The 24,940-nt window shown below is 45.8% G+C and overlaps 9 protein-coding genes across 9 annotated transcripts; 3 read left to right on the plus strand and 6 right to left on the minus strand.

The window, feature by feature from the left end:
* Window positions 1-819: 819 nt before the first annotated feature.
* Window positions 820-3,986, minus strand: M431DRAFT_506888 (glycoside hydrolase family 92 protein). The gene is made up of 8 exons (XM_024918876.1): window positions 3,766-3,986; window positions 3,565-3,715; window positions 3,480-3,509; window positions 3,336-3,407; window positions 3,235-3,275; window positions 2,379-3,174; window positions 2,012-2,320; window positions 820-1,953 (listed from the first exon to the last, which is right to left on the minus strand). Exons 2-8 carry the CDS (start codon window positions 3,686-3,688, stop codon window positions 905-907), a joined length of 2,421 nt encoding a protein of 806 aa, XP_024776831.1. The 5' UTR covers window positions 3,689-3,715; window positions 3,766-3,986; the 3' UTR covers window positions 820-904.
* A 1,962-nt stretch (window positions 3,987-5,948) lies between these two features.
* On the minus strand, window positions 5,949-7,335 carry M431DRAFT_506891 (hypothetical protein). The gene is made up of 2 exons (XM_024918877.1): window positions 6,546-7,335; window positions 5,949-6,473 (listed from the first exon to the last, which is right to left on the minus strand). Exons 1-2 carry the CDS (start codon window positions 6,863-6,865, stop codon window positions 5,993-5,995), a joined length of 801 nt encoding a protein of 266 aa, XP_024776832.1. The 5' UTR covers window positions 6,866-7,335; the 3' UTR covers window positions 5,949-5,992.
* Window positions 7,336-10,658: 3,323 nt separating this feature from the next.
* On the plus strand, window positions 10,659-12,006 carry M431DRAFT_493633 (hypothetical protein; the record flags this gene model as incomplete). The annotated part of the gene is made up of 5 exons (XM_024917140.1): window positions 10,659-10,742; window positions 10,812-11,150; window positions 11,202-11,573; window positions 11,632-11,733; window positions 11,803-12,006. 5 exons carry the CDS (start codon window positions 10,659-10,661, stop codon window positions 12,004-12,006), a joined length of 1,101 nt encoding a protein of 366 aa, XP_024776833.1.
* Window positions 12,007-13,006: 1,000 nt separating this feature from the next.
* On the plus strand, window positions 13,007-14,317 carry M431DRAFT_480747 (hypothetical protein; the record flags this gene model as incomplete). The annotated part of the gene is made up of 3 exons (XM_024915900.1): window positions 13,007-13,343; window positions 13,400-13,808; window positions 13,882-14,317. 3 exons carry the CDS (start codon window positions 13,007-13,009, stop codon window positions 14,315-14,317), a joined length of 1,182 nt encoding a protein of 393 aa, XP_024776834.1.
* M431DRAFT_140111 (hypothetical protein) lies at window positions 14,094-15,289 on the minus strand. Its single transcript, XM_024912604.1, has 2 exons — window positions 14,839-15,289; window positions 14,094-14,773 (listed from the first exon to the last, which is right to left on the minus strand). Exons 1-2 carry the CDS (start codon window positions 15,025-15,027, stop codon window positions 14,483-14,485), a joined length of 480 nt encoding a protein of 159 aa, XP_024776835.1. The 5' UTR covers window positions 15,028-15,289; the 3' UTR covers window positions 14,094-14,482.
* A 1,255-nt stretch (window positions 15,290-16,544) lies between these two features.
* On the minus strand, window positions 16,545-18,150 carry M431DRAFT_493636 (hypothetical protein; the record flags this gene model as incomplete). The annotated part of the gene is made up of 5 exons (XM_024917141.1): window positions 16,545-17,238; window positions 17,300-17,406; window positions 17,455-17,735; window positions 17,784-18,063; window positions 18,106-18,150. The coding sequence occupies 5 exons, from the start codon at window positions 18,148-18,150 to the stop codon at window positions 16,545-16,547; spliced, it is 1,407 nt and encodes a 468-aa protein (XP_024776836.1).
* Window positions 18,151-19,030: 880 nt separating this feature from the next.
* On the minus strand, window positions 19,031-20,008 carry M431DRAFT_82038 (hypothetical protein; the record flags this gene model as incomplete). Its single annotated transcript, XM_024923109.1, has 4 exons — window positions 19,031-19,160; window positions 19,212-19,352; window positions 19,418-19,759; window positions 19,953-20,008. Coding segments are annotated over 4 exons (669 nt in total), but the record flags the coding sequence as incomplete, so codon positions are not given.
* A 1,776-nt stretch (window positions 20,009-21,784) lies between these two features.
* Window positions 21,785-22,845, plus strand: M431DRAFT_4231 (hypothetical protein; the record flags this gene model as incomplete). The annotated part of the gene is made up of 2 exons (XM_024915042.1): window positions 21,785-21,970; window positions 22,027-22,845. 2 exons carry the CDS (start codon window positions 21,785-21,787, stop codon window positions 22,843-22,845), a joined length of 1,005 nt encoding a protein of 334 aa, XP_024776838.1.
* Window positions 22,846-23,224: 379 nt separating this feature from the next.
* M431DRAFT_506895 (hypothetical protein) lies at window positions 23,225-24,559 on the minus strand. Its single transcript, XM_024918878.1, has one exon. The coding sequence runs from the start codon at window positions 24,455-24,457 to the stop codon at window positions 23,624-23,626; it is 834 nt and encodes a 277-aa protein (XP_024776839.1). The 5' UTR covers window positions 24,458-24,559; the 3' UTR covers window positions 23,225-23,623.
* Window positions 24,560-24,940: the final 381 nt, after the last annotated feature.

The raw sequence follows: 24,940 nt of genomic DNA on the forward strand, positions 1-24,940 counted from the left end.
ACCATATCAATACACGTATTCAGTAATCTAGAAGTCATTTCACAGCGGATCTTCCCTAGAGCTTACTCGAAACCCGTCATATAATCGATCAGATGTGGCTTAGTGACGATCGTCGCGGCTTGGCGCCCGTCAGCACCCAAAATAGTTAGATGAGCTGAAGGCCCATTGCCCCACAAGTTGGATTCGACTGAAGCGAGGGATTCATGCGGAGATGTAATTATGTCATAGAACTGTGAACAAGCCGTTGATCATGATTGCTCAGTCAACTTTATAGAGCGGTGCGTTGTTATATTCTAGTATATAACTTGCCGGAGGCTAGCATTCTATGACTGCTAAAACTCTGTTCCGAACATTATCTACCCCATAATTACAATGTCCTCTTCTCATCACAAAATTGTCTTAGGTAGGCCCGAAAAGACAGATGAGCACGAAAATCGAGAGCTCGCCGCTCAGTCTGGCCTAAGATGGGGGAAAACACCTTCTTCTTGTTCCAACATGGATCGACCACTTTCAGAACTACCAGAAGACCACCCTGTCCATAAAATCCCACTTGAGAAGCAAGAGAAGATGAGACGGAAGGGAATCAACCCTGTACTAAAAGCAGAGATGGATGAAGCAATGGGCAAAGGACAACCAGGAGGAAAATTTTGGAAGAAATATGGCACTACAAGCATGGGCCCATGGATGGTTTAAAACTCTCGACCTTAATGACTTACGAGGAATCCTCTATCACGGGTAGCTAGCTGTTTGGGTGTAAGTAAGTTTGCTGAATAAATTGCTTATTACACATATAGACTACAAGGAATCACTAAGGATGTAGCCACTGTTATAAACTAGTCATATTTAATATTCATTACTACTACTACTACTACTACTACTATAATGGTAGTCTATACACTCTCGTTTAGTTCCAGAAGTTCGTCGATGCGCTCGGCGGGAAATCCGCCTTAGCAGTTCCAAACTTTGTATTCTCCTTCGGCCCAAGAGTCAATTCCAAAACTCCACCGTCGAGGAAGAAGCTATGCGTCACCCAGCCCTTGTTATAAGGCTTGCCATTCAGCTTGGCGCTCTGGATGTAGATGTTGTTGTACGAAGCATCAAAGTTGATGTTTCGAATAGTAGCTGTCTTTCCTGAGCGCGGGTCGGTGAACTTGACCTCGGGGAAGAAGGGTGGAATGATGATGTAGACATCTTGTCCGCTCATGGGGTAGAGACCCAGCATGGTAAGAGCCGTGAAGCTACCCATAGCACCAGAGTCATCGTTTCCTGGAAGACCAGCTGCGGTATCGTTGAAGGCACTAGGGATGTACTTGTGCGCGTACTTGGCAGAGAGACCGGGGCGGCCGGCATAGTGGAAGATGAAGAGGAGAAGATAAGCTTGCTCATCGCCAATGTAGAATAAGCCAGGAGTATCGTGCATATACTCAAGACGGCGGACGAATTGGTCGGGGCCACCCAGTGTCGTGATGAGAGTTGCTTGATCATGAGGCACGTAGAAGGTGTAGAGCCAAGAGCCTGCTTCGTAGGTCTCATGGCCGCCAGGGTTGAGATAGCAGCCTTCAAAGTTGTACAAGTCGGTACAAATGGCTGGCTCTTGGAATCCAAAAGTGCCATTTAGGTACCGAGGCTGCAAGAAGCCGGTGAAACCACTGTCGGTAAACTGATTGTAGTCTTGAGTTCCGGTCAGGTTCAGCTTAGAACGCGAGTTCGGATCAAACATGTTCTTCCAGTTCCCGGAGCGCTTCAGATACTTCTCCGCATCCCCGTGCTTTCCAAGGCCACGGGCCATCTCAGCAATGCAAAAGTCATTGTACGAGTACTCAATGGTTCTTGAGATGGATCGAGTGAAGAGACCATAGCCATTGGGATCCCAGTCATCAGTTGGGATGTAGCCAAGAGTCTTCCAACTTTGCAGGCCTCCACGGCCTTCGACTGTCCAAATTGTACCCTCCTCTGTTTAATAACTGTCAGTAAATAGCCATTAGAGATGGAATAATGTAGTAAATGTTACCTTCAGCGTCGGATACGACTGCCTTATAGCCGGTATCCCAGTCAATACCGTCCTTCAAGCCCTTCAAGTACGAATCCGCCAACAAATTATCAGCGTTGCTGCCACCCTGGGTAAAGCCCTTGCAGAGTGACATGCGGCAATCCGGTAGCTTGCCCTCATGGCGATATACGTCAATGAGACTGCGAATCATCAAAGCTTGAGCATGAGGATCAACCAGGGTAAGCAGCGGATGGGTGCTTCGGAAGCTATCCCAGATGCAGTAGTATGAGTCAAAGTAGGGTTCGTTGCTCTTCCAGAGGGGATTTTCTCCTAAAAATAACGAATGAGAGATGCCTCTATAATTTATTTGGTGTATCAATTCTCTTACCAGTATAGTCTTGAGGCGAAAGAAGCGTGCGGTAGATGCCACTCCAGAATGTTCTCTGAAGGGAGTCGCTTACACCCGTGTTGTCGACCTTAATGACACTGAGCTTCTTGCGCCACGCATCCTCAGCATCGGATCTGACAGACTCAAAGTTGAAGTTGGGAATTTCCTTCTCAGCATTGTGGCAGGCTTGATCAGTGCTGATGAACGAGAGTCCAACTCGAACCAGAATCTGGTTGTTTGCTGGAGGGTGGAACTGAGCCCAAGCACCGGCTGGGAGAATTGGATTTTGGCCATCATCATAGGTACGGAAGCTCTTGCGGGTGTTGCTAGCTCGGTTGTTGATAAAGATTCCAGTGTCACGGAGTTTGGCACCGTGGAAGTCAGCGCAGAAATACGACTTGTAGTTGCCGATTCCGAAAGACGGCCTAAAGGTACCATTGCCTGAGATGCGACCAGTGTTGGCATCAACTGAAATGAGTGCATCGGTTCGAGAACCAGAGAGATCTGCCAAATCGGCCAAGATCAAAGGGCTATAAGGAGTCTTTCCATCGGCAGGAAGCTTGGTTGGGGTTCCGTCAGTTGGGAACGAGAATCGGTACAACGCAGTGTGGTTGGTGACGGTCATTTCAGCCTTGACTGAAGTGTTGAGCTGTATGGCAAAATAGCCTGGCTTTGCCACGACGGAGCTGTTTATCTTGTCCGACGCTCGCAGGGTCGAAGGGAAGTAGCAGCGATTGATATCGTCATCGACACAACCTGTCTGGGCAAACAGAGGGAAATTTCCCAAAGATGCGCCCTATAGCACAACTGGTATTAGAATGTTTGTGACTCTATAAGTGCTTCGGGCTCGACTTACACCGCCTGTTCCACTGTCGTGCATGTGGGAGAATCCAGTGACTATTGAAGTTGGTCAATTCTTGCGTTCTCTTGACAGGGTGGGATTATAGGATCGCATACTCTGGCCATCGTTTGATGCATAGCCTCCTTGAATCTCTTTATTGCCATCTGCTACACTCTTTGCCATACCATCTTTGAATTGCCCATCGAAATCAGTATTCGGCACGCACCATGGGGACAGGATGTTCATAGATGGATACTAACATGGAAGACTTGCGCCAGGGAAGACATGGCCTACAGTGCAATTGATTAGCTCAGTCTCTAGATATCTCAAAAAACAATCTCGTACCTCCATTAGCGGTACCGATTAATGGGTCGATGTAGTCTAGGACATCAAACGACGAGTGTTGATCCGCTGCTTGGCTCAATCCAAGCAACAGTGGCCAATAGGCCACCAATTGTTGAATATGCATGCTGCTGTCGAGATGTCGAAGCGCCAACTATCTGGTGAGTCTGTTTTTCTGTTTATGAGAGAAAGCAGAACACTAACACAAGAAGAAGCCGCGACTGTCGGGTCTTGGGGACGAAGCAGGTAGCCCTCGTGCCACCTCGGAAGATTCCACGTGAAGAAGCTCACCCTGTGAGTAGCATTGGTGAATCATTGTTGCGGGGACCGGTATTTATGTAGCACCGTCCGACCTCCTCCTTTGTTGGGCATCTCGTGGCCATCCTCGCTTGGTTGGACAATTCTAAGACAGCGATCTCGCAGAGGAGCATCCGACTCAGATTACTATCCATTCCCCGCAACCTCATGGACTCGAAAAGCTTAGAAATGGCGGGGGAAGCTCCGGGTAATACCACTCTGTCAGTGATCATTTCTTGAATTGGAAACGCCTGCTGCAGGTTCAAGACACCATGTCACCTTAAACACCAGGCGATCAAGGTTGTTGGTTCCTGGTGATGCCGTCTTCGTCATGATTGGACACATTGAAGTCGCTTCAAATAGCCGTCGGTACTCCTTCCGTCAATTTGTTGTTATTCCAGGGAAACGGTATTTCACAGTAACCTTGATGAGGCTGGCGGAGATGTCCGTCGCCAGGGTAAAGCTAGCTGACATGGAAGTTTGAGGTCTCTGATATCATCCTTCAGCAACATCTAATATGAGTGGCCAATGTTCCGGACCCACAAAGATGAACCCCTGTCTGAAATTTGCTAATTGTTGGCACCGCAGCTTGATGATGGTTACATGGAAGCAACTCCCCCTCATTTGTGGATCGTGATGCTCATACGATATGCATACTGTAGTTGTACTCATAATGAACGGAAGGGAATCGGGTCGGCCTAGGCCAATGGCTATGTTATCCGATGGCCCCGTCGTGATTTCCGTGGCCCTTAGGATGAGGAGATGGAAGGCTATCCGCATCTATCCGCAGCCAATGCTACCTGATAGTCATGCCATCACGTCCTAGACATTGATGTCTTTGATCATTTAGGTAGGTGGACGGTGTGTTGGCGAGGGAAGCTCCTCCGAATGCGCCCTGGGTACAAGGGGCCAGTGGGTTTTTCAGGGTAGAATATTTGCCTGCACTTTGTAGAGTACCTTCGAATAATTTTTAAATGCCGCCGGTAAGATCTGCAGTTGCGAGATACTTACAGTTCAAGCCGTCGGAGTTCGGGAGAAGGAGCACTTTGGAGGACTATTCGAGGAAAGACAAAAGTATCGTGGAAGAAGGAGAAATTGGAAAGGAGCGACAAATACCCATATAGGCTATAGAAGAAGCTTGAAAGCCAATTGCTCTAGTATGAGGAGTAGTATGCATAAATTTAACTGACATGGTTATTGTTCTACAGCTGATCAGCGTTGATCATATTTCTCCATCTTCGAAGGCCTTTTTAGTCCTGTAAATGTAACAATGCTGGTCCTCTCTCACAAAACATTTACCGTTCCCCTCATGAAGCGTATTTGTACCAGAATCATCTGATCAAGAACCGTCAAAGAACTAATAAGCGGCACTTGTCCTAAATTCCGATGAACCGTCGCCACAACGAAGCCGAAGAGGCGATCGCACTACTGTCGGGTACTTCTGTCAGTGGCCCAGGTTGGGAATTAGATCCATCGGTGGGGGAACGACGGCCCAGATCGCGGGGAAGAAGTGACGAGAAATTGCGCAGCAGCAAGGGGGTTTTTGGTGAGGAGGGCGACAGAGAAATAGGCCGGAGTTTTCGGAGTCTAGAGCTGGACTTGTCTAATGCAGCTAAGACATGACATGATGGTATCCATTTGATCCTGCAGCGTCTTGCTTCTGCCTGTCTTTGCTTATTTTCGGCCGCTCACAATGTGTGACCTCATCCCATGTACTTCTGAACCCTGTAAAGCTATGAGTGCCATGACAATTTGCCCGCGGCACTTCAGCGACGGCTAAATGCCAAACCCCGGCATCACTCCCGGCATCGGGTCATATTTGCAACATAGTCTAGTAGTATAGAAGTAAGATGCAGCTACCACGATTCATCACAGAGCCTCGAATGGTACGTCGCACCGATACGAGGGCAAAACCTCCAAGGGCTAGAGGGGGAAAGGGTACGCCCTAAGAAATACAGGGAGATAGTCTCATAAGCGGGACTCAACGCTTTTATCTCACATGCAGGTAGGCAAATTGTACACAGGGAGGTTGGAAAGCCCTTGATCAAAGTCTCATCTCTGTTGGTGCGAAAAAAGTTATAATTATAGTACAGGAAAGTTTAGAACGAACAACAGAGGAAAGAAGAATGTTTATCTATCGGGTAGTGTATCCTCCGTCGATTACAATGTCGGCTCCGGTCGTATATGAACTGGCATCGCTGACGAGATAGACATACGCGCCCTTTAGTTCTTTAGCATCGCCATTGCGTCCCATTGGGATCATGCTCCTCCATAGCTCTTGTGTCTTGGGATCGATAAAGTCGGATAGGCCGGTATCGATATAGCCGGGCGAGATGCTGTTGACTCGGGCGAAATCGCGCCATTCGTTGGCCAGAGAGCGCGCCAGATGTATGCAGCCAGCCTTGGCAACGTTGTATGAGGTCTGTTCCTGAGGGAAGTTTGCGACGTGGCCAGACATTGAAGCTGTGATGACAAAGGATCCGCGACCCTGCTTCTTGAAGTGAGCGCCGACGGCCTTTGCGCAATACGCAGTGCCGCTCAGATCGATCTGGATAACATGATCCCAGTCGTCAGAACTGCCATCGACAACTCCGCTGTTTGCTGTCGCACCGGCGCTGGCAAAGGGGAAGAAGAAATGTCAGCAATTGATCGATCACATCCATTGGGGATAATAAAGGGAAACATACTTGGCGATGAAGGCATCAATCTTGCCAAAATCGGAAACCACTTGATCGACGAACTTTTCAACGTCTTTGTACTCGCTCACATTGATCTTGTACACCTTGACCTTGACGCCATACTCTTTTTCCAGCTCTGCAGCGTTTTTCTCTGCGCCCTCTTTGCGGGACGAATATGTGATGGCCAGGTCGGCGCCCATCTCGGCGCAACCACGCGCAGCTTCAATTCCCATGCCTCGGGGGCCGGAAGCTCCGGTGACGACAACGACCTTGCCCTTCAAGCTGAAGAGGTCGGTGAGACGACTGGCTGTGGGAATAGTCTGAGGCATGATGGGCGGTAATACTTGTGATGTGTTGTAGGTTTGGTGGGCGATAGAATCTCAATGGTGGGTGGTGAGACGGGAATCAGGAGGGAGCGGCTGCTGACGGGATACCCTTACTTTATTTATATGAGGACAGGATACAAGTGGAACGTGGAATGTGAAACGAAGAGGATAGATAACCGGTTGCATGTGCCCTGATTGAGTTTCCTTTGCCTTCTCCTCATCTTGGTCCCTCAGCCAGGCACGCCTTGGGATTCGCGGAACCAAGAGTGGCGTTGCCCGTGTGGATACGCAGGGTGCCCGGATGCAGAGAAGGACTGGATAGTATCGAGAGTGGCTTCACCAGGCAATCAGGAGATAGCCGGATAGGCTGCGAAATGAAGAGGCCATGATGTCATGGTTCATGCGGAGAACGGGAGCTTCCTCTCTTCGATACCAGCGTCCTATGGTCTGGATACATTACTAAGATTACTTAACGATTTGATGTGTGTTGTAGCCGTGGTTAATAAGGTTAAGCATCACACCATCCCGAGTGTCTGTCTATTAGGATGAATAGATCTGCTTTTTTATCACCGTCTTTTCTGGCCTCATTGCTCAACCGCTGGGACAATCCAAAGGCTCCAAGACATGCAGGTTACGAGTAATTGCCTGCTATTCCCAGATACTCGTGATGCATGTCACCACCAACAACGTCATCATTTCTTCAGTCCGCGGTTTTCTCCATTACCCCACCTCCCGGATCCGTATTCCCACATTTCTCGGGCCTTGGCTCCAAACAATGTCCCTCACTTTGGAAGGTGTGCCGAGACTTGGGCTGCTTACCAGCAGGTGAATCAGCATTGAAAACGATTATTCTTTGCTTTGTTAAATATTTGTGTTATCGCGGCTCATCATAACCGCCATTTCTTTTCTCAAATCCCGTCAAATTGGGCGAAGGCTTCTCTTCGGAGGTTCCCGTTGCCGATCATTTGCTAGTCTCACCCAGCACTTTACTTGTATCGAAACGGGTAAGATTTGCAAATAGCCACCACTATTCGCCCGACTCATTTCAGCAAGTAAGCTTTCCAGAAGAACCGTGTAAAGGGCCGTTATTGGTCATGTCAAAGCAAATGTCAGCGTATCTTGCACACGAATGTTCGATGTAAAATATGTGGCCCTCGCGCGTGAGCGATAGGCACGGCTTTGGAATAAATGGGTCGCTTCCTTGTATTCCTACTGGCTAGGACGTAGGACTGGTTTGCTGGTCAATTAGTTATAATCCTATGAACCGATCTTGTGTCTCCGTTGGTGCTCTTTCTCCTAACTATTGACCGTGGTAGCAGTGAATTTGACTATGACGTTATGGTACGTCAAATCATCTGTCATGTCGCTGTGCATCATACGCATTCACGCATGTTATAGGGTCAAGAGAGGAAAGTATCCAAATTATATTAGACACAGAGGATGTTGTTTATATTGACGAGAAAAAATGCTGTCTAGTATAGTTCGGTAGAAACGCTGACCTAATAGCTAGATACATATACGGAGGCGTCAGGTCATGCTTAGGAAGTGAACATCTACGTTATATATCTCTAAAGAAAGCGTCAATGATGCCAAGAAAGTCCGCGAAATATCAGATGGTATTTTACTGACTTAGACGATCTTCAATTGTTAGCATAATAATGCGGGATCCTCTCCGGTATCTGCTTCGAGAAGTGGGACCATCAGACGGAATACCCACTACAGCTTATACCGTGCCGCCATTTCGCAGCCTCGATTCAATAGTAACAATACGAAAGATGATATAGCTAAGAAGAAGCCTTAAAACATATTGTGAAAACAAAAGATTTCTGTCAGAGGCCTACGCAAGCCCTCGCTGTGAGAAGGGTGAAAGAGAGCTGATGAGTTTGAACTAAACCACTGCGGCCTGTGAAAGGAATATAAAAGACAGGAAAATCCCCTTTGTATAAAAATATCAGAGATAAATATCGTCATTATCTGCTACCTGGCTGTGGGATAGCAGCAGGAACTCAAAACTCCTACCTCTTTGGCTTCTCTACTCTTCCTTGTGTCCAGACTCTTAACAATACTAGAAGTGCAAATTTCGTGCTCCTGAGTCGGTGACAAAGGGAGTGCTCGATAATCCTTGTATTCTGGAAAGGAGGTCCAAATAAATACCCCCCCGTGAAGGATTCAAAATATCGAGTAACATTTAGACGGTGAGTTTGTCAACGAGAATCTTCCCATATACGAATGGTGTAGATCAGTGATATCGCATACATGATACAGGCAACCCCCCTCCCCTCTTTGAAAAAGGAGAATAAGAGAAAATGATTCCTCTAGCTATGGATATAAAAATTGAGATTGATCTCACATCGTCGTTTATTGCATCATAAATATCGGTGTGTTATTCTTCATGTTGGCTCAGCTTGCCATCTTCTACTCTAGGGGAGAGCTTTCTACAAGATTGGATTCATATAATATATTACTTGAAACAAGTTCAAGAAATATTTTCTTGATATTATTGTAGTGTGCTGACCCCCTCAGGCTATACTGGCATCCGTCTTGCTTGGGGATACTGCTACCCGCTTTAGCCTCGTAAGTTGTATTGGTAGCAAAGACACATCTCACCCATGTTTATATGTATGGTATAATGTTGTGTAGCAACCAGCTTCTGTCCGAAAAAACTAAAAACTCCCAAACACGAGATCTCTTGGAAATGGAATTTCTCAAGTCAACCAGTATAAACTCGCTGGGAGGCTTGATATGGATGAGAAAAAGCATTCAAGTGGCATCCATGAATTTTATTTAAATATGACACATGAAAAATCGCTATGAGGAAATCGCAATTGAATGAAATCGACGGAGAGCATAAATACGAATGGACGGATAGTGTTTGAGGACCCATGTCATATCTGGTCACCACCATTAATGAATTCTCCAGCTGCGGGCAGTACTTCAATCGTGAGAAATAAAAGACTACTGTCAGACAATATGAACCCAATAGCTTTACTTTCACTCCGGTGCAAATAGCTTCTGCATGGGTCTCGTTCCTTGCTCGGTTGGATAGTAAGATGAAGGTCTCGTCTCGCTAGCACAGAGTAAACCCTAGACTTCCGTGGCAGCCTTTTTTCATGTCGGAAATGGCGAACGGGGTTAATATCGCATCGGATTGTCGGCCATTCGCATGCAATATCGTTTTTTAATTGTATCATTTCATTCATTAGTAAGCATCTAGCCAATTGGTTTGACTGCTCTCTGTGAAGCATCCCGCTGTCGTCATCTTGGTCTAAATCACGACTCGCGAATCAGCTTTAGCCGATATTCATCTTCCTGCAACACCATTGATAGTCCATGCTATCGCAAGTATTCAGTACTTGATAAGGTCAATAATATCCGTTTTTTTGGAAAGATGCCCGAACAAAACCCACTTGGAGCGTTATCAGGATCCGGGGTTGACAGCTCAAACCCCCCACGATTGCCATCTTTGGTAGGCGCAAGGCGTGATTATCGCATACGAAACGCCTGTTGCAAGCTTTCCCTTACTTACCACACTTGACCAACCCCGCAGTTCACCATATTGGATATCGATCACGATTAAGACTTGGTATGCCGCCATCGGCGGAAATCTTGACGTAAGGTGCCGATGTTCCGAACATAGGGGACCGGAAGACGCTCATATCATGTCTCTGTCGGGCCTATATAATGGGTGACATTGCTCATTCGATGATATCGGATTTTTGGAGCGTCGCTACATAACGATATACATCTATCGTACTTTGGTCAACCTGTACGTTGGTAAATTCAGCTCTAATTCAATATGTCAACAACAAAGACAGTGACGCAGTCAGGCACTGCTGTCGGGAAACTCACTCTCGCATATGACGATGCGATCCACCAGAAGGTAATATATATTACCAGCTATCACCACTTAACTTCAATGATAGCACACATTCTAACTCTTTGTCCAAAGTATCGTTATCACGAATATCTCCCCGTCTATGACGAAGAGACTCACTTTGACCCGATCCAGCCTTTCGAGTTCACGGATCGGGGACTCGCAGCGGACAAAGCCAAGTCTGCTCTCTTGTCCAGCGCCAACCCGGAGCTCAAGGTCTCCAAAATCACACCAGTTATCGGTACCGAGATTAGAGGCCTTCAATTGTCTCAATTGAATGACACGCAGAAGAACGAACTTGCGCTGCTGATTGCAGAGAGGGGTGTAGTCATCTTCCGTGGGCAAGATTTCAAGGATATTGGACCAGAGAAGCAGACAGAGTTTGCGAGATATTTCGGCCCACTGCACGTTCATGTTAGTAGCTTCATATGGATGTGACAATGCAAATACTGACCGACTTCTCAGCCCGTTGGAGCTCATGTCAAGGACCACCTCGAGTATCACAACATCTACCTTGGTCCAGACAACGAATATCGGGCACGACAGCGAAGGGAAAGACTGACAACTACCGGGTATCACTCCGATGTTTCGTACGAACATCAGCCACCCGGAATTACCATTCTCACCCTCCTGTCCGTTCCTCCAACCGGTGGCGATACCGCATGGGCATCGCAAACCGCAGCATATGCTCGCTTGTCGCAGCCAATCAAGACTCTTCTTGAGGGCCTGCGTGCTGAACACAGCGGTTTCAACCAGGCAGAGAATGCCCGCCGTGATGGAAAGTTTGTCCGCCGGGAGCCGGTGAAGTCGGAGCACCCCATTGTGAGGGTTCACCCAGTAAGTCGCGTGTAATAAACTGAGACATAAATGTGTGGTGCTAACAATCAGTTCAAAGGTGACGGGTGAAAAGGCTCTGTTTGTCAACAAGGGCTTCACTAAGCGCATTATTGGCCTCAACCATGAGGAGTCGGATGCTCTTTTGCAGCTCCTGTTCAACGTAAGCATCGGATACACAATTTGCCGACACATTGTATTCACATCGCTAACTGCTTCCTTTCAATCACAGCATATCGCCCTTGGACAGGATTTCCAGGTCCGTGTCAAGTGGGAAGAGGGCACAGTCGCGCTGTGGGATAACCGCGTCACAGCCCATACTGCCATCTCTGACTTTGACATTCACAACCCACAGGAAGGACTCCGCCATGGAGTCCGACTAACAACCCAGGCGGATAAGCCATCGGGCGTGAATGGACTCGAGTCGGTGTGGTAAGAGATAGAGGGTAGACTTGAGCCGATTGGCCAAGATACGACCAGACATAGTGTATAGGAAGAATGAAGAATAGTTAACGCATTGCTGAGTCTCCATGGAGAAGCGGAATTTCCTCTTGCTTCGTATCGTTCGACTCTTTTAGGCAGAAGGGCTTGTGAAATGCTACTATGCGCTAGGACTGGGCGTAAACTGCAAAATGTTCCGATTTCAAATCCCACATGAGCTACCGAGAAGACCGTACGCTTTAGAGCTGATTAATGCAGCCACCATCCCGGATATGCTGCCGGAATGTTTTGCGTCAAATGCTGTCATAGCAGGGCGCTCGTTTAGGCAATACGCATTTGTCATCTGAATTGCTGTGAATTAACACAGTGTGGCCCAGATCCCGGTATAAGCTTGTCTGGATCCCTGAGTCAGTTGTGCAAGTAGACGTTGGGTCACCCACATAGCCTATCGTGAATACAACTCTCTGACCATCTCTCAAAACAGCCGCCGCAATATACAATTTTCTTTGGCGATATTCCTCACGTCCTTGCTGCTCTTCGTATCCGATAACTAGGGCCTTCGAATGCTACAACTGCCGAGCCAAAACTTTGCTTTGGTAAAGCTGACAATAGCAAGCTTTCGCGCCCGACCAAGTCACATGATCCGTCCTAGAAGAGCTAATAAGCCGATTGTCCGATGTTCATCTACGAAGGAACACCAAGTAGCGACAGCTTCAGACCAGAACCTGCCGTGGTCAAGATGGAGAATACAAACTCATACAATTCTATAAAAAGTCGCCAGAGAAACATCTTGGGCACTTTTTCATTCTTGCCTCCATTGGTACCTGATGATGGAGTTGTGGCTAATACCGCGGCGCCCGAAAAGGGCCAGCCGCCGAAAAGGAGGAAGCAACAGATCTTACGAGCACAGAGGCATGTTATGATTCAGTTTTGTTGAATCATTTTTAAAATGCTAACTTTATCACAGGAGCCACAGACAGAGAACAAAGGATTACATGGATGCGCTTGAACAAGAGGTCCTACGTCTCCGAGCAGAGGGTGATCGCCTGAATCAAATCGCTACCAACTGGAAGAAGTGTGCCGTGGCCTTGATCAACTCAGGCAACACACCTGTATTAAACCTACAACACATATCACAGTTTGGTCCTGGTATATTCCTTTGGTCGGTATCAAGCTCTAGCGTTGAAATAACTATCGATGATCCGGCCTTCTTTATGAGCGACGAGTACCAGTGGCAGACATACCACCAACAGTCCATGCTATATCCCAGTATGGATATGATACCACACATTAACATTGAAGATGCTTCAGAAGAGTTTCTACTGAGAAATTGTACGTCGCAATGCTATGTTGTTCTAGGTGGAGTTGTTCGCTAACCGCCTGTTCAGTCTATGAGAATGTCATTCCCACACTGGACGTGACGGAATCGACCAACCAAGGCTATTCCAAGCACATTCTTCCGCTTGCCTTTAAGCATCAGATGGTTCGAAGCTCCATATTGGCAGCATCTGCCAGCCATATACAAATCACCCAAGGCTCCAAATCCATGGTCGACAGACTCAACTACAGATCAACGGCGCTTGCTGAACTAAGACAAATCTCGGCACGACCAGAAACAGATTCTTCTGCGCCTCTCGCTACAATCCTGGGACTGATGATTGACGATATGATATGCGGTCACAGAGAGTGCCCTGCTTTACTGAAGCTTGCCGAATTCTGGGTTCGCAAAGACTGCCCCTTTAGTACCGATGCGACCGAAAAGGCAACACGCCGATTCTTGTTAGACCAAGTGCAGCTGTACGTAACGAACTATCTTCTACATGTGCCCAAATCTATACAGATTCCACTAACACGATGTTTGATGGCATAGTTTGAAAGCAGTTGTTTGTCCTCTTTACCAGTTTAACAAGCTCTTGAGCAAAGACCGCCAAGCCTCGGATGGTAAACAATTGCTGTCGCTCAACCAAAAAGATTTATTTGAAGTCTTTTCTTCAATGGAAAGCGCCATGGCACAAGCCTGCCATATATACTCACTACCGACTACCAGCAGTCCACTCGACAGCAGCGGCTCAGATTCGGATTCATCCTCCGACGATCTCAACAGATTGCTCGACAAACTTCAAGTTACTGTGCGCAAGATTCCTCCATATTCCTTGGGAGAGAACTCTTTGACATGGGTGTACTTCGTTGCGGCCTCAAGGAGCCGACGCCTAGACCACAGCGCCTTTTTTGTTGCTAGGCTTGCAGAGCTACTGCAACGCATTGGACATGACAGGGTGAATGAGTTATTAGCGGGACTAATTTGATGGGAGGCAAACGATTTTTGTAAATTTAATGATATCATATCGTCTATTAATTTCATGGCGAGCTACACTTCCACATTGTATAGAAGTGGACTATGTTTTGTTTTGCATATGTAACATATTCTCCAGGTATAGGCGAAGGGGGATATATAGCTGTATACACTGAGCTCATGGAGCAAAACCATCATTCAGTTTAATGAATCCTAGTTGCTGCATTGCGACAAGACCAGACTCCTCTCCCGTCTCTTCCAAAATTTTGCCATTCTCCAGCTTATAGATTGTTGTGCCAGAAAATCTCATTTCTTTACCGGTGTTGGGCTCGGGCAGACTTCCAACAGGAAGATCGTAAAATGCCGGTCCGGTATGCTTACCACCACCAAACCAGCGAGCAACCACGTAGTTGTCTTCTGCAATCAAGGGAAAAGGAGACAGCAGTCTAAATGAAATGTCGGGAAACGCCTAATTGGGCCATGTACTGTTAGCATGTCAGGTCGCCCGAGAGAGGCGGTCATGTGTAGACGAACTTGCTTAAACTTGGCTAAACACTCTTTAGTAGCATCTTTGCCCACCATTCGCCCATGCATGGGATAGAAAACCGTTACATTGTCGGCGCAAAGTTCGTCGACGATGTCTGGATTCCCATTGGTCCAGAACTCCTGGAAATACCGCGTAATAACTTGCCGGTTCAGCTCTGGTACAGAGAGAGTATTCATCTTGCCCTGCTATTGTTGTAAGGGATTGTTCACGTAACTCCAAATACTTTGAGATATGCCTAGCCGGAGGGGAGGTTGGAATGAAAAGTTTAATCCAGGGCGCTCGCTTAGGACTTGGAAGGCCGATGCAAGGGTTAACTTGATGTTGGGATTAAGCCGATACGAATGCAGGAGCTGATACCAAGGCTAAGCAAGTGTATAATGGGAAAATGGGGAATAGATTGAGTGGGTAAATAGTTGTCACTGTCACTGGTTATCGAAGTATGCAATAAAAGACAAATAATTGTATTAGAACCACAACTAGCGAAACCTTCTAGCGGGCATTGTGTACCGGTCTTATGAAGTAATATTGACGCTATGCGCCTAGAATAAAATAGCTTGATAGGCTGTCAGACTATAGACGTTGAGCGGGAAAATGAGGGGCGCTGGTTGAGTGTAACGGTTTCTAGACAGTGTGTATTTGTTTTCGACACTTGTACGACTCACGAGATAGAATTTTTTCCATAGCTATCATGTTCCTGGTGTTGCTTCGTAATTTCACATTAATAATTTTCTGGTAACTCAGAGGCATATGTGATTACTATTCCATTTGCTTAGATGCTTCACTCCATGGTCCTGAGCGGGCCCGCTGCATATTCTCCGTGTGGCCGCGACATTTGAACGTTAGCATGCTTGTAGTTAATCAGCTGTTGTTTGCATCATCAATGTGGAATTATTGAAGGATAGCTACTTAGATAATGCGACGGAGCTGACAAAGATAGCTTGGCTCCTGTTCTGCACAAGTTACATCAAGGAGCATATTGCTTCTCAACTTGTTTCCCTCCTTGTTGACAGGGATACACTGACCTATCTAGCTATGGATCTTTCCGTTGGCATCAATCTTCCGCTTCCGTCTTAGCTTAACGTTTTCGCCCTCGGCAGCTTAGCTCGTTTGTGTACGTCGCTTAACTCTGTCGCGTCGTTTATGGGAGTCTGAGAATCTTGAGAATCTCGGAGTCAAGTGCCCGTCCAGAACAGGCATTACATCTCTACCCAGAACAAGCAATACAGCCCGCCCGGAGAAGGCGACATCTTTACACTATCTTGTTCATGGACATCTAGTTCTCCATCTCACTAATAATAGTAGGAACAAGTTGTGTGTCAACTCCACATTCTACGCCAATTGTACCCAGAGATATTATTGGTATGCAACTTTCACATGGCTCTGGCTTTTGGTTCATTCCCGACATTGAGACAATATGCCGCTGTGGTGACGATTCTTGGTCACTGCCTTCAATACCTTCACGTCTCATTACTGGGATACATAACAATAATAGCGAATTTCTTCGTCGAGCATTATCCGTCTTTTTTACACTTTTTGGTACATTATCACTGAAGATCTATCCTTGTGAGATGATGGACATATCACGTATCACATACAGAAAATGGAGCATCTTCTCTCAAAGTTAACTATACGGCTTCAATATATTAGTCTATTTGGTGATCCAACTAGGCCAAGTTCGAATATGATTAAAGTATTAATGCAAAGAATATGCCTCCCAGAACGCTTTCCCAGGCGTGTGAAATACTTTGTTCGACCAAATAAAGTTACCTAGGAAGCTTTCTGTTTCTTTCCAATCAGGGAAGATAGCATCGTATCCAGATTGGTGAAGTAACAGTATATACTCAGACCTGGTCACTCCGAGTTGGGCAAAGGTGCCGCCAACTATGATACACCACAGCAATGCATCCTTATGGCCCTCCCACAAAACATCTCTTCTCACCTGCCGCAAGACACGTAAGAGCTTTGCTGATATATGGGATGGTATGAAGTGGCCAGCCCAAATGTCCGTAAACAGCATATAAGCACATAGATATAATGTGAGTATACAGCATATTACTACTTCGTTATCCTCACCTGTTGCTAGAAAGTGTGAGAAAAGGCGAGACTCCACCCATGCTTGATAATTATCCATGTGGATAAGGGAAGTTGAATCATCTAGATCCATGTCTGACGACTCTCTGAAATGCTGTAAAGCATAAACGTCTTCAATGACTGTGACCAAGTCATCTCCGAAAGCATGCTTTAATGGCTCGAATCCAGGTGGTAGGGTATATATGGAGGAGAGAAATGGATTGCGACCCCAATGAAGCTCCGGGAAATTTTTATGGTTGAACCTGCGCTCGGAGCCTATGATCCAGGCCGCATTCAAGTCTTGCCAAAAGATTGCACTGTTGAGATTAGAACACGTGTTCGATAACGTGTGGAGTGAATTCTAGGTCAGGTATTTACCGCTTAATGCCGTCATGAAGGTGTATTAGCTTCGAGTCGCAAAAATTTAACAGTTGCATAATACCGGTCAGGTGCATCTCTACTCGTGGTTTGTTCCCGAGCCGCCACTATGCAGTCTTCTTAGCGATGAAACGTCAAGGGTATACAATACTAACCTCCACTCCTATTAGTAACAATATGGCTCCTATCATCTGAGAAACTGCTTTGGGGTCAAGCGCAGCGCCAATTTTTTGGTTGATGTGTCGAATAGTGGTGTTCTTAAAAGTGACGCATTCCTGCGTGAAATGATATTCATTTGCAGCGAATGAGAGTGAGAGCATAATAGCATTTGAGAGAGCTGCATCGTTGAAGCCGTCATGAAATAGCCGATGGAACTTTTGGTGTGCTGTTGTTTCCGCAAAGTTGCACACTGGTTCCAAGGCTTGGGATGCAGTTTCTGAAATATGTCAGTATTGGACTTAACCGGATAAACCACGAACTATACTGTTTGCTATAAGGGATTGAAGTCGCGTAGAATTGCTTATGGAAAGTGACCGAAAAGGATCGAGCTGTTGAATATCGCCTGGCGCCTTGTAATCGTGACTATGCCTCTTCGCGGTGGTGTTCTGAAGCCTATCGGTTTTAAAATGACGGAAATTTCCAGTTGACTCAGTGACTTTCTTTTTGCGTCCTTCCAAGGCTTTTTTGGCACCATGACTGCGAATGACTCTCTGGATCGATTTCAACTTAATTGTGTTAGGATCTTGAAAAGTTATAAACCGGAACTTGTCCCCGGTTTCCGTCCCAGCATTTTCCCTTTGTGGAACATTCTGTGTAGTTGGCTCAGTGGTGGGCCAGCTTTCACCACTCATCTTCTAATTGACCAAAGCTGAACTGGATTATCGGTGCTTGGATCGAGATCGACTTATACAACGAGCAATCTGGGAAGAACAGCCGAGGACTTTTGAGTTGAGGGCAGTTTTGTGAGCTGAATCTGGTATCGGCTTAAACTACCAGGTTCAGACGGCAAATCAGCGTTCAAGTAGCATGCAAATGATAGAAATCACTATCCGAGGATGACTGCAACACGAAGACAACGACAAACAAATTAAAATAAGGCATACGTATAGCCAGCTTCAGCGCTTTGCTAAGCCGTAGCGACAGCCGCTTCTTGGTGATTCCACGCCATGCAAAAGCGGCTAAACCTCTACAGGCAATTTGACTACTGTCTCAATATACGAGTTCAGCATAGTTTGTTTTGCTGATAGAATCGAGCCTTTTAGGCCGAATCATGCCAATCCCATTTGCTCCTCGTATTTGTATTTGTCGCCATGATTCAGGATCCCAATAACCTTTCAGCCTTACCAGTCGCCATTTAATTCTCCTATATCACGGAGTAATTTACCGAAAGTAGATGTTCATCAGCTTACTGTAACAATTTAGCATAGGAGGATATAGGTTGTCTCCAATAGATGAACTGCCGAAGGACATCCCACTATAATTGCTTGACTGATGTCCCCGTGATAATTCGATAGCTTGAGAATCCGCCCTATGAAGAAGCTGTGACTTCCCATTTGTCTAGATACAGCTCCGGAATCGGAATTGGGCTGCAATATACGGAGCTGAATGTATTTTTTTCCCGCGCAAGTAACGTTCTATTGGAATAATGTTAATCATTGTTTACACGACTAGAAGACTCACTACATCCTTTATCCTATATAACTCCATGTCCCTACTTCCCCAACCCATCCATCATTGCTTTGGCGCGCCAATACTATCAGCCCATTCTTCGACGGTCATGACGCGCTCCACGAGCAAAGGCCAGATCAACTTGACAGCTGCATCCTTTTGTTCAATTGTGAAACCAGCCGTCGCATTGGAACTTATGGTCAAGTTAGCGCAGATAAGCTTTGTACATTAGGCGCTTACTCACAGCAGAGTCACATCATATCCCAGCTCTTTGCCATATCGCGCTGTGCATTCCAAGCACTGGTTACTAGTCATACCTGCGCAGACCAATTTAGTGATATCGCGTTGATGCAGTAGGTAGTCTAGGTCGGTATTCTGAAATGAACTGTGAAGACGTCTGTGTCAGTTGATTGCTCTTTCACGAGCGTTAGCAAAGACAGCTCTACCCACCTGGCGTTCCAGTGCTTTGATACGACCACATCGCCGTTCGCAAGGTCCGGCTCCATTCCTTCATAAATCTGCGCTCCCCAGCTCCCTTCTTCAATCACACGGCCTTCTTTCATCCCTATGTGATACGACGTCATACGGTTCCATCCATCATAATTGCCCGGTTTGTACTGCTGGTGCAAGCAATAGTAGATGGGGATATGCGCGGCTCTTGCAGCTTGGATCAGTCGCCGCATATGCTTTACTGTTTCCGTAGCCTCCAAGCTCTCTTTCACGTTGCCGTACCATTTACCCTCAGGGTGAATGAAGTCGTTGTAAGGATCAATGAGAAGGACTGCGGTTCCGCTTGTAAATGTCATTTTTGCTAATTGTCCTATGTAGAAATGGTATGATAGAGAAGAAAAGGGAGAATTCTGGCTGGGCTGAATGAAGCGATTTTTATTCTTATCTCATTCATTCATTCATTCAAGGCATCAACCGATGGGGGTGCTTATATACTCTTCGGCGGATGCTTTGTGATGCCAAAAACGGAAGCAACTGCATTTCCATAATCTGCATAAGCCATATTCGTTTCAGGCAGTCAAAATTGCTTAGTTTTTATTCCACAGAGTCCGCGATTGAGTTGACTAAAGTTTAGCATTTTTTCAATAGTCTGACAGATTAATCATGAACAGTAAACCGGATGGTATGTATTACCTGTTTTGGAATTAGTTGTGACTTGACTTTCCGTTAAGTTCAATCCTGGCGGCTTCCTTCAGATCCGAATGCACTTGAGTACGGCCAATACATGTTTAGAGATCCTGCACGATTATTAATAAAAAGTTAAATAACCAATTTTCTTTTCCTTTCACTATTTACTAAAACTTTTTTGGTGCATTTCCTTGTGCGTAGGAGTAGTTCATTTGGAATATGACCTACCTAGTGGGAATATATTCCGAGTATTCCGAGTGACGCATTGGTCATTCGACAACTACGTCAAATTGTAGAAAGGACTAGAAAAGTAATCTCAGCTCTATGATAATACTATATATCACAGCATCTTCACCTCGCAGTCTGACCCCCTTTCCCATCTACTAGCGACATAGATTTGTTTCAAACTACTTCTTTGCTTCGTGCAGACAATAGGGTAACTGAAGTTATTATCGATCAATTTTCCGCCTCCATGTGTGTCGGCTATAGAGGTCTGTCTATGTGAAAGATGCTACATCATAACCCCAACAGTCTGAAATCTCGTTACATCGGTAATTGTCATCAGATTTACTACCAGTTTTGAAGACATAAGGCCGATCAACAGAGATTAACAGGGAAATCCGCAATAGTTGACAAAATTGTTATGGGCAAAAGGATGACATTGTCAGGGTTCTGGTACACAATAGAAGAGTGACAAAGTTAAGGAAATAATACAACAGCTATCTAGCTACTATTTCGCAGCTAGTAATATAATAATGGCTATATTGGTCTCTTACGCCGTTCAAGAAAGGAGAATGAGCCTCTTCTCGACATGATTCCATTGGAAGCCACAAAGCCAAGCTTAAAATTGACGCTTCTCTTCGGTTACCTAGCTTCTAGGTTTCTGAAACCCACTATTAAATGAACCGTAAACTCAACTGGCATAGAAATAAGCGGTGACTCCAAGATGAAGAATATGCCGCATTTTTTCATCTGGAAGAGAGGAGAAAACTTGTCACACTGTGGATCAAGAATAAACGACCCGGACAGCATAACAGTCCAGAGTCAAAGACAAAGAATATGCCGATGTATGAAGATTTAATTCCCTGTTGCAGACAAGCTGACATGACGTAAAGAATAGGGTGCGATTTACATGCTCCGTAGCGAGCCTTGGGCGAAGCTAACGGAGAATTTCTAGTGGCATGCATGTGCGGACCAGGGGCGGGCAGGGGCCGTCCTCGTATCTAGTGAGAATCTCCACGCAAGCCTTTATCAACACTGCGGATCTCATTACCAGACTTTAACAGCCAGCTGTTACTTCGTCGGGCGTTCGTCCGGGCGTTATGGAAACAATAGTTGTAAATTTGTAATATACGCTATTGAGTCGTAATCAGCGGTTTCTTCATAATCCTAACAGCTACTAGTAGGCCTAACCTGAACTGCTTAGACATTCTAGAGTCAACTGTATAGGTAATTACAAACATTGATTGCTTACAATGATATTATGTAAATGGGATAGTATCATTCAAACGTCTTCAGCAATGTTGAATATGGCAAGTTTAGTGATCTTCGTAGATATATAAGCTGTTTTGTCTCTGGATATTGAGATTGGTTCTCATCGTTAAACATATAGTCTCAAAAGCAACACATACCTGTATTTTCTAACGCCGTTTTATCTAAACAATTCAAACATTTTCCATCATGCTCATTAACAACACTGCTTCTCTGGCAGTTGCCTTGTTTACTGGTGTGGCAACTGCTGCTTCAGTTCCGGCCTGGGAGGATTGGGCACATGGCCGAGTCCAACTCAAGAATGTCAGCATGCATTTCCGTTATGCTGGTAGTGGTCCTCCATTACTTCTCGTACACGGAAATCCTCAACACAGTGTAAGTTTTAGCATATCAAAGTCTCCTTTCTCAATGGCTAATAGTTTGTTTTTAAGATCACCTGGCGTCTCTTAGGTCCTGCTATGGCAGAACACTATATCGTCATTGCCCCTGATAATCGTGGGATGGGAGATAGTAGTCTTGCTCCAAATGCAGATTATACTGCGTCTTCTATGGCTTCAGATCTTGAGGGATTGCTGTCTTTCCTCAACATCAATAAGACATTTGTCTTCTCATACGACAAGGGAGTCGGCGCAGGTGTAGCACTGGCCGCGAAGAAGCCTTCTCTGGTTCAAGCGTTAGCTGTCTCGGAGTACGCACTGCCAGGTTTCGGTTATGAGAGCCTGTGGACTCCTCAATATGACTGGGATGCATATGGCAACTGGGAATTGGCGTGGTGGAGCGTGCCTGAGGCTGCCGAACGCTTTATCCAAGGGCGTGTGTGTGAAGTTATCGGATGGTTCTTTTATCATACCTCATATTCAGGCGCATCCTCAATCCCGTTGTCTGCTGTGGATGAGGTCGTTGACAGTATCAACAAACCAGGCTTCCTCAGAAGCATGCTAGGCCCCTTTGCTGCCTCTACTATGGGAGCTGATGCTGCATTCTTTAATTCTACCATACGTCAGCATCCCTTGCCAATGCCGTTCCTAGGATTGGGTGGTGAGGCAGGCACTGCAGCGATATTGCATGAGCTGTGGCCACCGGTCGGAACCAACGTGGAGGTGGACATTGTGCCTAAGGCTGGACACTTTCCAGCTGATGAAAATCCAGGTTGGGTTGCGCAACGCATCAACAAGTTTTACAATCCACACAAAAAGGGAGTCTCAGCAGTTGACCTGTCATGGCTGACAGACAAGGTCACGCTAGTATAAACGCTGCTTCAGCTCTCAGACATTGATATCCCCTAGGAGGCTCAATTTCTGAATTGGCTGAAGTTTCTACATCCTGAAATAGACAGTTGCTCACGTGAATGGGGAGTCTATTAGCTGGGCTGAAACTTCGAAGGAGCCTTAGATATATCCATCGTTAGGATCAGTACCTCTATTTATTCTTCTAATGGCTTTCGTCAAGATGCTTCATTTATAGATTTGCAAGTCACTTCATAGTCACAAATATTAATACATATATAGTAGTGTTCATAAGCCCATTCCTCTCTAAAATTGGTTTCCCCTTCTCTCAGTCAGGGTAGCATCAACAAATTACTCCTCTTATAGTTGATTGTTAGGCTATTGATGAAAGAGATCCTTCTGTGATAGATATATATATTACTATCCTGCAATAAGGTTTGGGGACAGATTCTGTACATGGAGAAGCTTAAATGAAGTTCAGTGACCGTATAAGCGAAGGTTGAGGGTATGTGAAGTCCTAAGATACTATTATTCTTTCATGAGAGACAAACGCTGCTTCAAGTAGCCTATTGTTAACATTCTCCCTTTAGAAGTACCACTAGAAGCCCCTACTCCCCACAGGATCTTATTCTATATCTATGCATAGATAGGGAACTAAACAATCCAAATAAGTGCTTTGGCAATGCTCACCAATTTATAACTATTCCTCAAGATTATAACCTTAGGTCTTGACCGACTCAGTTACTTGCGATTGCTGTTGATGTAAGAGTTGCTGTAAGAGAATTGACATGGGCGATTTCTCTCATCTGTCCGTACGACCTCTCCATTCATCAACTCGGGTTATCCAATCACGAACAAGAGCTTCGAAAACACCAGTCTCATCGATCGGAAGCCCATGCGTACCACGATCTAGAACAGCGAAAGTTGATCGTGGGTAGAGCTCCAGCAAACGAAGGCTGTCTCGGTAGCCCACAACGGTGTCTTGTCGACCACATACAACAAGTGTGGGGGCAAAGAACTTGGCACCTTCATTGTCCAACGAAAAGGATAGCTGATATCGATTTGGATCTGTTCGGATTGGATCCAACACTTTGTTGTCTGATGCCTTTTCTGCTGGAACCCAGACATTCTCAAATTTAGCCTTTAAACTTGCAACGTAGGCAGGCGTTTGGATGAGAACATCTCCAAGAAGTGATTTATCTTCGGCTGATATGGTCGCCATAAGCTGCTCATTTGCAACTAAAGGTATGAAAGCATCGAGATCGCGCTTGCTGTCATCTGGGTCAATAAGTGGTACGCGTAGCAGTAACCCATCGACTTGCTCAGTGTATTTGTGAGCTATCGCGCGTGCGAGGTAACCACCGCATGATGAGCCGATGACCAGAAATCTTGACTTTCCAAGTCGAGAGTCAATGAATTGCACCAGGCGAAGGTAAACTTCGTCCTGATCTTTGACATTATTCGCAGGTGTTTTGCCCATTCCTGGGAGGTCCACGTATATGCGGCGAAGTCCTGGCGTTTTGCTGAAAATTGGCTCAAAGTCTAGCTCCTCGACCTTTCCCTGCATCTGCCATCCATGAATGATCAAAACTGGAAGTCCTTCGCCGACTTCATTTGCATATAGAATAGAATCCATTTTGCTGCTAACTGGTGATTTTGTGAATATACGAAAAGCAATAATTAGATAGAGGAGTCTAGTCGGGGGAGGGGTCACGGAGTATATGTAGTTTGTTTTAGCACAATCACGGCATTGAAGGATTGAAGTTGGGCCATACTAAAGTAACGTTATAGAATCCACCCCATAAACGAACCAATAATACGGACGACCGATTTGGAATCTCATCTTTTACCAGAGTAGAACAGCCGGATTAATCACGTGCCGTTTCCCTGAGCCTAAGCCGATGAATAGCGTTTGGTAACATTGAACTTTACCTATGTAAAATCAGCGAAAGCCGATATCTTTGTTGTGTCTATGCGCCACCGTCATTCCATGTGCCTCCAAGTACACAAGAATAAAAAGCCCCAAAGGGAGAATAAGACGACATGTCGGGTATTCAAGAGTGTATCTGAATAGATATGAATTGAAAGACTAGAATGCTCAGCCGCTCCCTTTATCTTC

Source organism: Trichoderma harzianum, assembly GCF_003025095.1.
Source record: "Trichoderma harzianum CBS 226.95 unplaced genomic scaffold M431scaffold_4, whole genome shotgun sequence".
NCBI classification, from domain to species: Eukaryota; Fungi; Ascomycota; class Sordariomycetes; order Hypocreales; family Hypocreaceae; genus Trichoderma; species Trichoderma harzianum.